General features: G+C 43.9%; 1 protein-coding gene across 5 annotated transcripts in view; it reads left to right on the top strand.

Annotated features, from left to right (window-relative positions):
• epha7 (eph receptor A7) overlaps nt 1–17,826 on the top strand; it is an 89,612-nt gene that overhangs the window by 17,620 nt on the left and 54,166 nt on the right. For 4 of the 5 annotated variants that reach the window (XM_083790706.1, XM_083790704.1, XM_083790705.1 and 1 more), the window contains exons 4-5: nt 1,707–1,862; nt 11,679–12,014. In XM_083790706.1, coding sequence (XP_083646832.1) covers nt 1,707–1,862; nt 11,679–12,014 — 492 coding nt within the window. Of the gene's footprint in view, nt 1–1,706; nt 1,886–11,678; nt 12,015–17,826 lie in introns of those variants that run through there. The other variant, XM_083790707.1, reaches the window with a different exon arrangement.

The following is a 17,826-nucleotide window of genomic DNA, read 5'->3' as shown; positions in this document are numbered from 1 at the left end:
AGACATTTCCCTATGCTCTAATACTTAAAACGTGATTTTGGACCATGGCAAAGGCATGGCATGTGGTTCATAAAGCTGTTCCTAAGAACCTTTGTTTGTTATGCTGATGTTGCTTGGACATAAAGATTGTTTCCGTCTTTATCGGATTGTACTCATTTAATCCATTCTGGACGGGAACCCCTTTTGGTGTTTTAACTAAGCATTATGTTATACTTTAGCTATTGAAAAATAGCAGATCTACAAGCTCATAGCGCGCCACCGAGTGGCGTGCTACGAGCTTGTAGGTCTGCTATTTTTGAAAAATCGTGAAAATGTGACACAAATCTTTGAATATATATTCTTTCAGAGCGAACGTTCTTTTTATTTCGACGTCCGGCCTAATTGATCACTGAACCACAGTAAACCTGGTGTCCCTGTTTTGGGCATGTCGTAATAGGTAATAGACATTTTCAAAAAAAGCCTAGACTTATATGCTTGGTTTATACCCGTATGCCGGTGTTGCGCAGCGAAAAAGGAAGATGAACAAGCTCACAACATGTAATGGAGCGTTGTGTTGTGGCAGTGAGCCTGTGGATCGTCTATGTTCATTGTATGATGGTGTCACACATGGGCCCAACATTTTAATTGGCTGTTTCCGAATTGGTTGTTGACTGTCAAGCCCGTGCCCTATACACACAATCAAGGACCTTGAACACACACCATTAGCTGAGTCATATAACTAATTGCATTTGTTGTTTCATATATTTGTACAAATGGCATTTTTAAAGGTATATTCAGTGATTTCACTCAAAAAACCGTAGGTTTCGTTTTTGGCTGGGACCTAAGCCTTTCATTCAATCAGGATAGAGCCAAAAACGAAACCTAAGGTTTTTTGACCCCCAGGGGTTAACTGGGGACAGGGAGGAACTCCTTATATCGTCAGCACACTCTATAGTAGAGAGGATTATCACAACAAAACAAAAAAATTATTCATATTTGAATTAAGTGAAATCACTGAATATACCTTTAAGTAATGTAACACATTACTTAAATGTAAACGGTTTTAAATATGCTTATTTATTGACACTGAATATAAATTGTTTGTTGGTCACCTGTCTCTCGTAATCCTGTTGATTGGAATGGGCCAAGCACTGTAGAGGAGGAGGGGTGTTTGTTCATATTATTGGGATTATATTTTGTCTTATTTTTCAAATCTGATCAGCCCACGGTGCCTGTGGAATTGTAGGTCAGTCCTTGGATCTCCATTCTCGGGTAGTGGTCATGAAAGGTCACCTATTAGGGTGAAGTTAAAAGGCCTACTGTATAGAGTATAATTCACTTCCATTTCTTCAAGAACAGTGATTCGTCCAAGGTCTCTACTTGGCTCACCCCCTGTCCAACGGTTCCTTTAAACTTTGAAGCTGTTGTAAGCAACCAGCTAGACTGCTTTACTAATGTGAGCAGTTGTTTATTTTCCCAGGGGAAAAAGTTTCATTATAATAATTTTGATCCGCTTTGAACTCTGTCAGATGAGCCAGCTGATGAGCCCCTAGGGGCCCGGTTGCACCAGATATAGCAGCTGCGCTTGAGATGTGAACGCAAGCATACGATAGTAGTCATATGTCCCATCATGCCCTAATTTGTAATGGGAATTACAAGCGTGAGCCAAATGCTCCTGTTCAAGTCATTATTTATGTGTCTCTTTTCTCTTCTAAATCTCTTTCTAGCGTGTGGCCGTGGCTTCTACAAGTCTTCGTCCCAGGACCTTCAGTGCTCCCGGTGTCCAGCGCACAGTTTCAATGACCGCGAGGGCTCCTGGCGCTGTGACTGCGAGGATGGATACTATCGAGCGCCCTCTGACCCGCCATCTGTGGCCTGCACGAGTAAGTAATGCTGCTATTGTGAGGTAAACGTTTAAGACAGGAACATGCCCCCACAGCACTGCTGCCCACACCCACATGCTTTCAATCTGGAGTGGAAGAGTCTAAAAATAAATCCTTGGATTAGTTGTAACTTCCCCCCAGTGTGTCTTCATAATTATGTGCACAGGCCTTGCACGTCTGTTCTTTGTCGCTAATGACGAGTGGAGCTATTTGCCATTTCCCGCCGAAGACGACGCAATTATGGCCGGCAGTGGCCGACCGAGGCGGGCACCCCTGTGTCACTGTGGCATTTGTCCCGGCTGGAATGGCGGCTGTGGTGACAGCCATCGACGGCCTGTGTAAACAGGCTTTGTTTAAACTTCTTTGTGTTTGTCTCTGTGCATGGCTGCTGGACAACTTTTAACCAGGGAATGGTGCAGAAACTAGCCCTTTGAAGTGTTCGTACAACACATTCTCCTTTGAGTTGCACGGGGAATGGAGCCTTTGGCCCCGGCCAAACAAGACTGCAAGAGCTGTAAACACAATTTCTGTGCTGTTTCTCTTTGGCAGTAATTGCCTGATAATGTATCACACGGGTCACCCACCTCATGGGCAGGCCAAGAAACTCAGGGCAGTTCAATTAAACAAATCTTAAAAGCAAAGAGAGACCGGATAAAATAGTAACTCAGATCATGTTAATCTGATAGCAGGATCGAATCACATTACGTTAAATTCACCTCAAATGCTCTTCTAAATTGCTCATGCACAATCCTCAGTTTTAACGTAACTCTGAGAGTCGGGTCCATTCTTACACCCTCAGATTTAAATTGGCACAGAGGATTTGCACAGTGAGTTCTGTATTGTCAACAGGCCCGGCCCACGTCGTGGGAGCCAAGCCTCCCTTCCCACACAGCAGACAAAGTAGGCTAACTCACAGCGGTGAAGCTCTGTGAGTGAATACGAGATCAATTGGGTGTGTGCGTTCGTATTTGTACACGTGCACACGCATGTGTTTTTGCGTGTGCAAAAAAAGGAAGAAAGAGAGCAAATGTGGAGATGCCAAGCAAGCATGGTAATTTATAGCATATGGAAGGGACTGCCATACATATTTACTCAAAAGAGTGAAACTTTTGTATATGGCGAGGTGAAAATAAAAGTCACCTGGGATACGGTCTGTGCTGCAAAGCTGCCACAGGCCTCTGCACGATTTAACAGTGTAAAGGTTATACGACAATGATATCTTTGTTGGCAATGGATGCCTGTAAAGCGTTGTATTTAATACTAGTCCCTGTTCTGGGCATGTCACAATAGACAAACATTTAGCAAAAATAAGAAAACATCTCCAACCTCACAACTAGTCTCTTTTGGACACATTGTGAGCTTGTAGATCGCCTATTTTCAGGAAAGAGATTTAGTGTTGACGGGGGAAAAGGAGGGGCCAAGAAGAACAGACTCCCATGGGGGACCCTGGTCAATTGAGTATAGGGGTTTAAGTGGTTAATTAAGTGATATTACACCCGAGGGTGTTCTTTATCATCATTAATGCACGCCTGCGATGCTGCAGGAACTCGCCCGCATTCCTGCGATGCTGCAGGAACTCGCCTGCATTCCCAAAGACATTGCAGAAGTGCATTAATGACGATAAAGAACACCCTTGCCTTGAGTGTAATATTGCAATTATACAACAGTTAAAACTAAGGTAATCTTTTTTTTATGACAGATGTAACCACTACGAGCACAAATGTCCCAAGAAACTAGCTAGGCTAGCCACAGAGTCTGCGCTCTGGGAGAACTTTGTTTTAATTAGGTGTTCCTTTGCGCTGGTTTAAGCACGGCTAGAAAGCTTTTTCAACCAATCAGATTGCTTCCTCAAAACGACCTGTTGTATAATGCTGAATTCACACCAACATCCTGAGAAAGCGGGGTGGTTTCATGCTTTATGGCCACGGCGGTGTTCGAATGTCAGGAGGCGAGGTCAGCAAAAAGTTCAGCTTTGAGGCGAAACGAAGCGGTAGCCAACCAGAAGCTCACCGTGGTCGTGAACTAGGCGTGGACTAGACGTACACATAAAGGTGATGTAGATGTTTCAGACGTTTCGTACACACCGATTTGGCGGAACAAAAATGCTTAGAGGAAAACTGGAAAACCTGTTGGTGTGAATCGGACATAAGCCGAAGCCGAAGAAATTCATGATGAATGAGCCCAAGTCTTCCAAATCATGGGGAATATTTATTAAAAACAACAGTATGTGAGATAGAAGGCTCCTCCAGACACAGTAACGTTGATTTAACCTCAACATTTCCTGTGCTCTCACGAACGAACACATTATGATCTATTAAATGCATTAGCCTGATTTAATCGCTGCACTTTCAATTGTACCCTGCCACATTTGGGGCTAAAATGTTGTGTTGGCATTACTGGAGCATAATTTAAATCAGCGGTGCACCTTGCAGTTGCACTAGACTTGCAGTCAGTCTGCTAGCCGTGCCCCATGGTTTCTATTAGGAATGCAAGGCATGTTGGGGAGCTATTTCAGGGAAAACTGCATTTAGAAATGTTTTACCACCGTGTCTATTGAGGAACAACAAACTGCCTAAGTAAATTTCAAAATAACAAAGCATCCCTTTAGGGACATTATCTCCTACTTTTTCCGCAATAACTACTTAACCCAGTTACCTTGCCATGTGACACAGACCAAGATAATAATGCAGGCTAAATAGTATAGAGTGATTTCTTTTGCGACAATGACCACAGGACAAGTTGTTTCCCTGTGTCCTCTGGCTCTGTCCTCTGTTGAGAATCACCTTGGGAAGCGAGTGCAACTGTCCCCTTGTAGTGGCAGAATGCACGGCTCAATTCATGTTCATTAACCACTTATGCCCTATATCAGGGGTTCTCAACCCGTGGGCGAGACACGGCCAAAGCATTTCCAGGGGGGTCCCCAGCCAAAGATGTTGAGAACCCCTGCCCAGTATACTTTGTTGTGCAACAAATTGCAAAAATAGCCCATCTATACAAGCTCACAACGCATCTGTGAAAATGTGAAAAAAATGCCTAAAATAGGGACACCAGTGGTTAAGGACCTTGTGCCATTATATGTAAATATCTGTTCTTGCCTCATGATTCACCTTCCTGTTCACCCTTATTCATGGAATTGTTCCGTGGCTTTCCCAAATATGCATCTCCTCAATCATTCCCAGAGTCCCCCGAGTCAGTGAGACCAAACAGTAGTGCACTCTTCCAAGCCTGATCTACAGCGGCTGAGCTGTAATTGAAAATGAATTTGCACCGGCTGAACAAATAGTTTGATTGACAGATTTTTGAAATGAGGGGGGGTCAGAAAGCTACCATATCTTAGGCCTTGGCCAAACAGTGCGACAGATCTCTGGCTCACGAGGATTACGTGTGTGTGTGTGTGTGTGTGTGTGTGTGTGTGTGTGTGTGTGTGTGTGTGTGTGCGTGTGCGTGTGCACATGCATGTGTGTGCGCATGCATGTGTGTGAGGCCGAAATTTGAGACGTAATTACGATGAAGATGTCACATGGGGATACGGGGAGCGATAAGCCAAATCTGTGCTGAATAAAAGACATGGGAAAACAAGGAAGGAGACTTAAGATCTCTTGTTTGTGGAATACTTGCTCACATCATTCTCATGCAAATCTGCGAGAGAAAGGGACATATAGGCCTATGTGTGGGGGTGAGCTGGAGGCCCATAGGCACGTCTCCAGTAGCGTAGGGGAGCGCAGACTTTGGAGTTGTTGTTGACAGTTTCGGGAGTGGACATCAATCATGCAACAGCTGTGCGCGGCGGACGGCGCTTGCATGCGGTCTTGAAAAGGGCAGTTGTCAGCCCTACTTCTCTCCACCCCGACTCCCCCCAGCATGTCCCCTCGCTCAAATATGCCACAGCAACAAGTTGACATCCTTCAGAGTGCCCGTCCTCCTGCCTGTAGCGGCCTTTGAAGGGATGTCAGAAATCTTTTCAAAAAAATGAGATGAGATACCCTTCTTCTCCCATGCTTTGCCGTGCCGTCAGCGTCTGATTGTTAATGCACGCTGACCCTCGTGGTTTGTTTTATTATTTAAAGGAAAGTTCTCTGTCTTCTTTGAGAAAGACGGTAGGAAAGTTGACAGGGTGACAGCATATAGGGCAGCGGTTCTCACATGGTGAGTTGAGGCACACTGGTGTGCCGCGAAGTCCTGGTGGTGTGCATTGGGATATTGTCACAACCATAAATTATTTTCGCAATACAACTATGCAAAAATTTGGGAATTATTAATTTTTTACTACTGTATGAGTACTTTGTGCACACTTATTATTAAAAAATCACACACGTGTGAACTGAGTGGTGCAATTCCCCCCCCCCCCCCCTCTCTCTCTCTCTCTCACTCTCTCTCATTAGAGACACAGCACTACCCCTCTCACTGTTTCTGGCGCCCCCTACTGCTATTATTAAGTCACATACTCGTGCTCACTTATACATACAAACAGGTACACACACACACACACACACACACACACACACACACACACACACACACACACACACACACACACACACACAGGTACACGGACATTGCTGCTACTACCCCTCTCACTGTTTCTGGCGCCCCCTACTGCTATTATTAAGTCACATACTCATGCTCACTTATACATACATACAAACAAACAGGTACACACACAGGTACATACACACACAGGAACACGGACATTGCTGCTTGTAGGAGTGGTTGCACCACTCAAAAATAAATCACAATCGCGCTCTTATCATCCTACATCATAAATACATCATCTCATTCTGGCCAATCGCAAATTTGCGTCCTCAATTTTGTCTTCAATGTTTGTGTTTACACTCTAGTTTTTGAGGGGTGCTAGCCCATCCTATAAACAGCTTTAGTGTGGATTCTGTCTGAACACAAACATTAAATGCCATTGATAATGGATGGAGAATTTACGTCACATTATGTCTGAGCAAATCGGCATATGTATGTCGGTGGGAACCCTTGACCAATAAGAGACCACCATTCTTGATGATGTACAATAATTCGAGCGTCCCTCACTTCACACGGGTGTGATTTATTTTACACGAACACTCAAAACTAGTGTTTAACGTTTTATTTTGCCATTAGTACTTACAAATCAATGTTTAGTTTGTTTAAGGATAAGAGTTGATAACACTTGTTATAGAGGCTATTTTTTACAGATACGGACACAGGTGTGCTTTGAGATTGAGATATTACGCTTGCAAACTACTGGCATAGGGTATGCAGGGCACAATGCTACGGATAGGGGGGGCAGCCAACATCAGGCAGTGTTTTACCTGTGCCACAAAATGATTGGCGGCGAGGTCAAGGGGTCAAATCGCGTATTTGTGGAGCGCAGATTACCACATGGGTTGATTTGAATACGGCCCACCCCCGCTGCCCCTCTCACCCCCTTTTCCAATTAGAGCATGGCTATAGCTAACAGCCTGTGGAGGGTCCAGGCAGTGCCCGAGTACCTCTCAAGGCAGATAAGTGTCGGATTCTTTTCTCCCGAGTTTTGTGTTTACTCGGTTTCTCACACGACTCTGTGCCGAGCAGAGACCGGCTTCACACTATGACCTAAAATAGACAGACAACTACCACTCTTCGGTAGCTTATTAAGACGGTGGCAATTCTTTGTGATTGAAGGCTGTGTGTCTGGGTTTACTCTGGTGATGGCAGATGGTAGCGGGACGACACCATGGGTTGCCAGGCTCAGCTCAGGAAGCTCTTGTATTAAACGAACATTGTTTCATTCCACTCTCTACCTTTTTGTATTTATCAACACTCTGAGTGTACTGAAAATCTACAACAACGCACGCACGCGCGGATAAATGATAATTACATTGAATCCATTGGAACACAGGTTCCTTCTTCCATTCCCTGAAAAATCACGTTTTGGACATACAAGGTTTCCACCCTGACAGCGAAGATATTCTGGGAGCTTATATAGTAATACACGATGGGCTCCCTGTATACAGTATGTTCTTCACACCGTTCACACATCCAGTCTGCACTCGCCCACACTTCAGAGAGAGAGAGAGAGAGAATACCGAAAGAAGACCGAAAAGAGGTAGGAGAGAGAGAGAGAGAGAGAAAAAGAGAAAGGCAGTGGGATAGCGGCAAGCCCCTGAGCTATGAGGCTCAGCAATTAGAAGCCAGAGTTATACATAGCCACATGTGGGTGACATGCAGCGAAAATAGCTGATCTACAAGTTCACAACATGTCACACGCCCCCACACATTGAGAGAGTGTGTCAGACGTGACGTGAGCTTGTAGATCGGCTGTTTCCATGGTGCTACATTTGCGCGCAATTAAGTATAAATCAAGCGTGACAGTGAAGAGTTGGAGGATGTGTCGCATGCTGAGGGAGCCGGTGAGTGTGTGTGTGTGTTTGTGAGTGTATGTAGTGTGTTTGTGTGTGCAAGCATGCAGGAGCAACACATGCAGGAGCAACAGATCCTGATAAATGGGGGAGGACTAGCCAGGCCCAGCCGCTGTGATTTCAGCGAAAACAGCCAGTGGATCCTATTGGTTCAACCGATCTGAGAGCCCCCCCCCCCTCATCCCCTCACCTCCCCGGTAGAAAACAGCGGAGAACACTGACGTCACCCAATTTAGAGCGACGCCCCTCTGCACTATTATTGGTTAGCGAAATAAGTTATTTTTATAATAACTTTATTTATTTATATAGCACTTTTCTGGACAAAGTCACAAAGTGCTGTACAACAAATTCACAAAAAAAGCTGGAAAATCGAACACAATTAAATAGATGCAACATAGCAAATCAACAACTTACAGCCAGCTGGCCAACAGTAGAAAGCATATTTAAAGATGCAATAAAAAAACAACAACAATGTAATGGATAAAAATACCGACAAAGTTCAGTGAACAAACATTGTTCACTTGTCGGGGTACAAGGCCGAAGTTGAGTGTTGCACGGTTAATTCTCACTTGCCTCCACTTCACCTGCCACGTATGTTTTTCCCACAGTAATCTCTAAGGTCGTCGTCACACACACACACACACACACACACACACACACACACACACACACACACACACACACACACACACACACACACACACACACACACATAGCATAAATGTATAGATGGATATATCATTCCACTTCGTTCTAATAGGCAGGATGTGGCCAACTAAAACACAAGCGATGTATGACTCCTGAATATCTGCCTTCAATTTTTTTGCTTTATGCATATTCATCATCTAATTGTAAGTTAACGTGACAAATTTAATGAGACAAGAGGCTCCCCCTTTCCCTGAGACTCAAAGCATGTTCCATGTGAGAAATACAGTTTAGTCTCCTTGTGAAGGAAGTGAAGATGTTTTAAAAACAGTCCATAAATGAAAGAATACAAGTCATAATCTTTACTGCGTTAGGGAGGAATAAAGCATGCGCTCAATTTATTTCTATCAACATCTGGGCCATAAAGAAATACCAAAAGCCTGGAATCCAAATGATAAAAGGAGCCATTTGTTATTCATGGTTTTATGAGATGAGCTAATCTCCTAGCCATTACATGAACATTTCCAGGCAAACAGTCTGTGTTCCACTACAGTTCGGGGAACTATTGGAATTGGTGGTTATTGCACGTCAACTATTATTCTATATGGCAGCTATTGCCGAGGCAATAATGGCGGTTTTTAAGCTTGTTCATAAATTCGCTGGTGAGTCAGACGCTCTTTCTCTTCATTTTTATATATCTGCACTTTTTTTCTTCTTTTTTTTTTCTTTTTACAAAGACGTTAAGTTTAAGTGTCTTTTCTGTATGATGTATCGAGAAGAAAAGCCAGTAAACTCCTGGTCTCTGCTGGTGGGAGAGATGTACATATTGCGGAGGATTGAGAGAGAAAGTAAGTGTGTGTGTGTGTGTGTGTGTGTGTGTGTGTGTGTGTGTGTGTGTGTGTGTGTGTGTGTGTGTGTGTGTGTGTGTGTGTCATCCAGCAGCTTATCCATTGTCATGGCTCAATCATTTCCATAATGGCCCACATATTTTATGCTTATTAATTGTCTCAAAGTATCCTTCGAATGCACTCCATCTGGACGATTCAACAACTGCTCTTACTACAAAAAATAGCTATTAGCTTAATGTGCTTAATGTGCACTTACCTAAAAACATACCTAAAAGTGGAAGACAGATGAGACAAATAAAAGTTGCTGCAACCTTTTATTTGTCTTATCTGTCTTCCACTTTTAGGTATGTTTTTAGGTAAGTGCACATTAAGCATTGACATTGACAGTTAAATGATTAACTAATGCATGTTTTGAGAGTGTATAATTGCAGTAAATTGAAAGTAGATTAGTACTAGCTAGTAATTAGTACATAGTTATCCTGTGTGTTTTGTGGTCTGTTTTTATTAAGGTTTGCCTTAATAATATATCATCATAATATTATTTCATCACACTTGAGCCCTGTAAGTTTGTCTGGTAACAATGCACAGTTACTGTGTGTTTTCAAATGGGTTGACTGTATACAGACACAATGTATTCATTACTGTACCTATTGTTTACATTTCATGCTAAATTGGGTACAAACAGTAGCAGCACTCTAGTCTTTCTATCCATCTGAAGGCCATGAGAAAATATGTATGAATGTAGTTGTCCATCTACACAGTAACGTAATTGTTGTAGCCAATGACCCGTGCCCGGGAGGTGTTACACAGTCATTCAGATCTCGAGTCGTACTTATAGGTCGCTCAGAATAAGGCCATCTATTAAATGCCATAGTGGTGAATTGTAATTGGTCTGAGATGGTAAACACAGAACTTCTAACATGTGAATGTAATTAAATAAAAGAACAGGGTACGTGGTGCAGGGATACAGTGTGTACAGCGTGTGGTGATGACTGCCAGAAGGGGATTTTGGAAGTGCACTGTTATTTCACGGTGACTCATAGAACATGAAGCTCCTCGACTTGCCCTGACATAAAAATAAATAAATAAATAAAGCACAGCGTTGCATGAACTACGAGAGAGGAATGAACGCTCCCCATGAGATGCTGTGTTCCGCCACATTGTTTTATTTTATCGCACTGACCTTGGCACCGCCAAGAGTTTTTATCTTACTCTCTGCATACCTGGACTACTTCTCCTCCTCCGTCTTTTATTTCACTTTGTTATTAATTTCTTTTCATAATTGATTGTCAACGAGACTGCTGTAGGCAGGGGAGGGTTTGGGCCAGCCCATGTCCCATAGCGTTGTTTTCCCTCCTGCACTACATTAGAATGCATACAGATCCTCTGAATGCACACGTGCATGTACTGTATGCACGCACGCACGCATGCACGTACGCACGCACGCAACGCACGCTGTGAAACTAATGTATGCAACTATGCATATACTGTAGGCCTTCTTCCTTCTTACACATTCCCCATTGCTGCTAAAGATACCATGCAGTAACTTGCCTTAGCCTTAGGGGATTCATCATACCTTTTTACCTGTAGTTTAATTAGATCTCATCTATAATGTTCTTAATCAAATTACACCCAGTATTATTATTTTGTATTATTATACTGTTATATTGTACAGTTCTGAACTTCTGTTGTGTATATACCGTAAAAAGAGCACATTCTTTACGGAACATGGGAGACAAATAAAGACATGATTTTCAGACACGCACGCCTGCAGGGCGGCACACAGGCAGGCAGGCGCGCGCGCGCGCACACACACACACACACACACACACACACACACACACACACACACACACACACACACACACACACACACACACACACTTCTGTTTCTCCAACTCAGGGCTCCCTCTCTCTGTATGTGTCTCCGACAGGGCCTCCGTCGGCGCCTCAGAACCTGGTCTACAACATCAACCAGACCACGCTCAGCCTGGAGTGGGGTCCGCCGGCCGACACGGGCGGCCGCAACGACGTCACCTACAGGATTATATGCCGCCGGTGCAGCTGGGAGCCCGAGGAGTGCGTGCCGTGCGGCGGCAACGTGGGCTACCTGCCCGCGCAGTCGGGACTAGCGGACACCTACGTGACCGTGGTGGACCTTCTGGCCCACGCCAACTACACCTTCGAGGTGGAGGCCGTCAACGGCGTGTCCGACCTCAGCCGCACGCAGAGGCTGTTCGCCGCCGTGAGCATCGCCACGGGGCAAGCAGGTGAGGGCTCCTTCCGTTGCTACCCTGTTGTGACTTAAAGGTCTGCTGAAATGGACATAATATGTTTTTCACACGTTTAGAGCATAAAGCTGGTCGTCATATGGGCATCACTAACTATAGAAAAAAAATTGTGTATTTTTAAATGAATTTTAATTACTTCCTGTGAATGAAAAAGTGCTGCGTGATAACAGATAGACTCGTATGAATATAAATGAGTCTTGATTTCATTCAAACAGGTGTATTTAATTATAGAACTACTCCGTTTTTAATCTCATTCAAGATGACATCCAGACGGTGTATTACTCATTTTAAATGTATTCAGCACGCTAAAACATTATAGGTTAGAAATAAGCCACGTAGTAGCAAACATGTTTATCTTGTAAATAAATACTAGCCCTGCTTGACACGGCTGCAGTGATTGAAATTCAAACATCCCCATAGCCTGAAGGGATGGGATGGGACCTTCTGATTGGTTCAGAAACATGCAGGCTTCCGTTTCGGACTGAAATTTCTAAAATGACCGAAAATGTCATTGCACCAGACCTTTGAGACACTGAACTCCCCGCAGTTAAACAGCTACGGCTGTTTTGTTGCCTTTCTGTGGTCTCTGGTGCAGCTGCCGTTTATGAGCGTGTTATTGTGGTAGGAAATATTATTTCTTGACAGAAACACAGCTTTTTTGTTTAGGTTAAGTGGACAAGGTCCTTTCCGGGTAAATGTTTATTATGGCACCGTACTCCCATGTATTAAATGGCAGTGTGGAATTAATACATGGCCCCTGGGTTGTGTAACAGCAGCATTGGAATTGAATAGAATCATTCTGAACGTCTGAAGCATTGACTTTCATTTTGTAAACCTCTCCCTTGCAAACCACCTTAATGATGCTGCATTAGCATTAATGACCACGGTTTGATCAATAACATTTCCAGTTTGCATATTACCCAAATTAATTAAATGTGTACAATATCAGCACTACAGTGGCAAACGTTATTAGCTCAGGCCATAATTACGCTGGCATGATGTTGTTCGTTATAGGAGGCCGAATGCGGGGAGGGAGGTGGGGGTGGGGTTCTGTTCAATAATTAACATGCAGTGTTTTGTGGTGACAGACTCCTCTCAGGGTGCTTAGAATCTCTGTTTATTTTTGTATTCATTATGCCAATGGATCCACAAAACAAGATTCCTCTTTCATGCTTGAGCGTCCGTGAAACGCCGGCGACCACAAAGGCCACATTCGCTAGAATCATTAAAACACATCTAGCCTGATCTATAATTAGTTGCGCACCAGTGTGGCGCACCGGAAATTGCTGATCTACAAGCTCACAACTCGTTGTAGCTGTGCTATTTAGGTGCACGACACTGGGAGCTACCAAGTATAATAATAATAATAATAATAATAATAAATCTTTATTTATCTAGCACCTTTCAAAACGAGGTTACAAAGTGCTTTACAGAAAAACATAAAATCAAATGCAGTGCACACCATAAACAACAGTTGACAATAATAAAAATAAAGAACAGGCAATGAACAGAAATGCAGTAGGACATAAGAACAATAGGGAATGTTAAAAAAAAGAAAAAGTTTAGGTGTTAAAAGCAGCTTTATAAAAATGAGTTTTTAGGAGGGATTTGAAGCGGGGGACGGATTCTGCGAGCCTTATCTCGAGGGGGAGGGCATTCCAGAGAGTTGGGGCTCTGAATGCAAAGGCCTGGTCACCTTTAGTTCTCAACTTGGAAGTTGGAACTACCAAGAGCGCCTTTTCTGAGGACCTTAAGGTGCGCTGTGGGACATAGGGCTTGAGTAGGTCAGATATGTAGGATGGGGCCAGATCGGAGATGGACTTAAAAGTTAATAATAGGATTTTAAAATCGATTCTAAAAGTGATTGGGAGCCAATGCAGGGATGCCAGGATTGGTGAGATGTGGTCGTATTTTTTTGTACCGGTCAGGACTCGGGCTGCGGCATTCTGAACTAGTTGTAAACGTTGGATGGATTTATTGGAAAGACAAGAGTACAGGGAGTTGCAATAATCGAGACGTGAATAAATGAATGCATGGATTACTTTAGTTAAGTCAGGGGTGGATAGGAAGGGTTTGATTTTGACAATGTTTCTGAGGTGGTAGAATGAAAGTTGAATTACTTTTTTTACATGGGCTTCAAAATTGAGGTCGGGGTCAAGGATAATACCAAGGTTTCTCACGGAGGGCTTTACATTTGGAGTAAGAGAGCCCAGGTTTTGCACTAACATGGCTCTGTCTTGGGGTGGACCAAAATGAGAACTTCGGATTTAGAGTCATTTAGCTGTAGAAAATTGATTGACATCCAGTTCTTTATGTCTGTGAGGCATGCGTGGAGTTTTTGTATGCTGGAGGGGTCTTTAGGATTGATGGGGAGATACAATTGGGTGTCGTCGGCATAGAAACTAAATTGAATGTTATGGCTGCGGATGATGTCGCCGAGGGGGAGCATGTATAATGAAAATAGGATGGGGCCTAGGATGGAGCCTTGGGGGACACCGCAATGTAGGGGGGCTAGAGATGAGGTTGCTTCACCAATCCCGATGGAAAGGTGTCTGCCAGTGAGGTACGATTTAAACCACTCCAGGGCGGTGCCTGATATGCCCACACAGTATTCCAGCCGGCTGATAAGGACCGCGTGATCGATAGTATCAAAGGCCGCGGTCAGGTCCAGCAGGACAAGGATGGAACAATATCATAATATAATAGAGAGAAAGGGTAGTTTAGATATGGGTCTGTAATTGCTCAGGGAGGAGGGGTCAAGGTTTGTCTTTTTGAGCAAGAGGGAGTCAAGCGCAATCTTAAAAAGGGCAGGAACTGATCCAGAGGATAGGGAGCTATTTACAATAGACAGAATATGGGGACTGACAGTGGGTAAGATCTCCTTCAGGAGCCTGGTGGGAATGGGATCCAGGGGACAGGAGGTGGACTTCATGTGGGCTATTGTGTTCTGGAGGGTTGAGAGGGATATCTGTTTAAATGAGCAAAAGGAGGGTTTGAGGGAGCTAGAAGCTACATCTGGACCCGGGGCGGAGGCAGAGGAGACTGTGAGATGACCAGTTGGGATCTAATGAGATCAATTTTGCTGGAGAAAAATTGTAAAAATTGTTCGCACCTTTCAGGGGAAGCAAGCAAGTTCGGGTTGGAGGGGGGGCCGACAGCGAGTTCAATTGTTTTGAAGAGGGTTCTGGAATTATGATAGTTCGTGGCAATAAGGGTGGAAAAGTAATTTGCTCTGGCCTCTTTAACTGAGTTATTATAAGATTTCATAAGATCTTTCATTATTTCAAAAAACACTTGTAACTTTGTGGATTTCCATTTCCGAATGGCTTTCCTGAGCTCTCTTTTAAGTGTGCGAGTGTGGTCGTTGAGCCAGGGTGAGACAGTGGTGGGGGTGCTAGTACGGGTTTTGAATGGGGCGACAATATCTAAGGTCGTCAGACAGATGTTGTTGAAATAATTGAGTTGATTGTCGGTGGAGAGGGAAAAGGCAGGAGGGGAGACAGAGGACCTAAACACAGAAATGAATTTGGCAGAGGTTGATGGGTTGATAGTACGAGAGCGACTGGGAGCCTGGAGTTTTTTGGGGGGTGGGGCTACCATCATATATATGTATAAATCCGGGGTAGATAGAGAGAGAGAGAGAGAGAGAGCGCGAGCTGTTTTAGCATTCTAGCAGGCTAACAGCAAGCACTGCTATTTTTTGATTCAAATATTTTATACTTTGTTGTACTTTGGTGTTCTGCAGTGCAAATAGCTCGGTACTTGTCAATATCTTTGGAAATTCTCACTTTTGATGCCCAAAATCGTGACACCAGGTTGCCATTGTCGTTGCCTGAGCATGTGAGACTTTAATGTTCTCCTGTGAGTCTGGTGTCTGGGGAGATGGGTCGTGCTGTGCTGTACTCTGGTTCTATTCATCTTTGGTGAGGACACAATGGTAGGAACAGTTTACCAAACAAGGTCTTCGAATTAAGTGGCGAGTTTCACAGTTACATCATTGTGAGGCATAAAATTCACGATTTACGGTTATTCTCACTTCTCAGTTAATTGTGCAGCCCTGCCTTTCATCACGCTGACACATTGGTGGTGTTGTCATTGACATTTATCCTCGTGTCAAATTTCCAGCTGTGCATTAGTCCAAGCTGCTTATGGTGCCATTTTCTCAAGGTCAAAGTTTAACGCACATCTTCTGGTGCCATATCGTATGATATATTCACAGGCATGCTGCCCTTTTCTTTTCTTCAGCACATGTGACAGAGAGAGAAGTCAACTTCTTCTAGAATTATGTAGACGAGAGAGAGAGAGAGAGAGAGAGAGAGAGAGATGGGAGAAACCAGACAGGCAGAGAGATAGAAATTGCAGACAGAGGGACAGACCATGGGAGAGAGAAAGACTCAATTAGTGTGAGAGGAGGGAGAGACAGAGAGAGAGGGGGGGGAGAGGGAGAGAGATAGATAGATAGAATTGAAGCCCATTGAGTGGATGCAGTGTGTGTGTGGGGGATGATGTATGTTGGGTGGCACGGATCGTGACAGAGACACGCAGAGGGGTTGCCTAGCCAAGGATACAAGGACATGGGGGGGGGGGGGGGGGGGGGGGGACTGGGCAGACAGGAAAAGAGCAAGAAAAAATAAAACAATTAGCACATGCTCTTTCAGAGTCACTTCTAATTACTCGTTGTGGCATGCTGACAACACGTGATTACTCCGCTAACCGGGCAAAAAATATTGAAGTCATCAGCCGCTGTGACATACAGCAGCAGCACGCTCTGTCCCAATGGTGCCGTGTTTATTTTCTTAAGGAAGTGGCGCCGCCTGAATTTGCCCACGTGTACAGTACACAAAACCCCCGAGCCAGGTTCCCGAGTACACGCGAACGTCGCCGATGTGCCGGATAGAAGCCTGGTCCTGAAATGTTGCCATATGCACTTCCTTGAACCCATTTTGGAATAGTATTTTTTATGCTTTCTCAACCATTTGTCATATGCCAATTGCGCCCAACCCGATAACTGCTATATTTGGAGTTCCCAACGACGATGCACCAATTACCTCTCCCCAAGCCAATTTCATAGCTTTTGCTTCACTCATAGCGAGGAGACTTATTCTCCGCAATTGGAAATCTGATAAACCTCCAACATTTACAAGTTGGGTCAAGGATGTTCTATCCTTTATACCATTGGAGAAGCTCAGATACAACAGGTACAAATCTCACCAGAAATTTGTAAAGGCTTGGTCCCCTTTCCTTGAATTCACCCTTTCACTGTCTTCTAATTCACTGTCTTTTGATGATGTGTCCTAAGTGTTTTCCTACATGTAATTTGGTTCACTGTGTAGCCCCTTAACACATTGATTGCTAACTTTTGAAATTCTACTCAGGATTGCTTCTGCTAAGCGATTAACATTGGACTTTTTAACTTTTTAGGGGCCCACAGCGAGGGGCCTCTTATAGCACATCGCACATTGCATAAATCAAAAGGAAGCCAAACTAGTCCACTTCAATTTAAAAAAAAAAATATGATTCTACCATCTTCCATTCTGGAGATATTGACCTTTTTCTAAAACCTGCTTTTCACTGCACGCTGCTCTTTTGAAAAAACAGCAGAGATATGGAAGGTTGAAGTTGACAGACATTGACAGACAGATATAAAAATGAACACAAATAATATCATATACATACTACACACTGAATGAAAGCCCTGAATGTCTACTTTTAGGAGGAAAACAAATACACATGGTCCCATGTATAGTTTGTCAGTAATTGGCTGTTGAATGCAGCTTGCGCCCACCAGAGA

The sequence above is a fragment of the Protomyctophum parallelum genome (assembly GCF_964188405.1).
Source record: "Protomyctophum parallelum genome assembly, chromosome: 19".
Classification (NCBI taxonomy): domain Eukaryota; kingdom Metazoa; phylum Chordata; class Actinopteri; order Myctophiformes; family Myctophidae; genus Protomyctophum; species Protomyctophum parallelum.
Note: the sequence above shows the minus strand (reverse complement) of the source record. Positions and strands in the feature narration are given on the sequence as shown.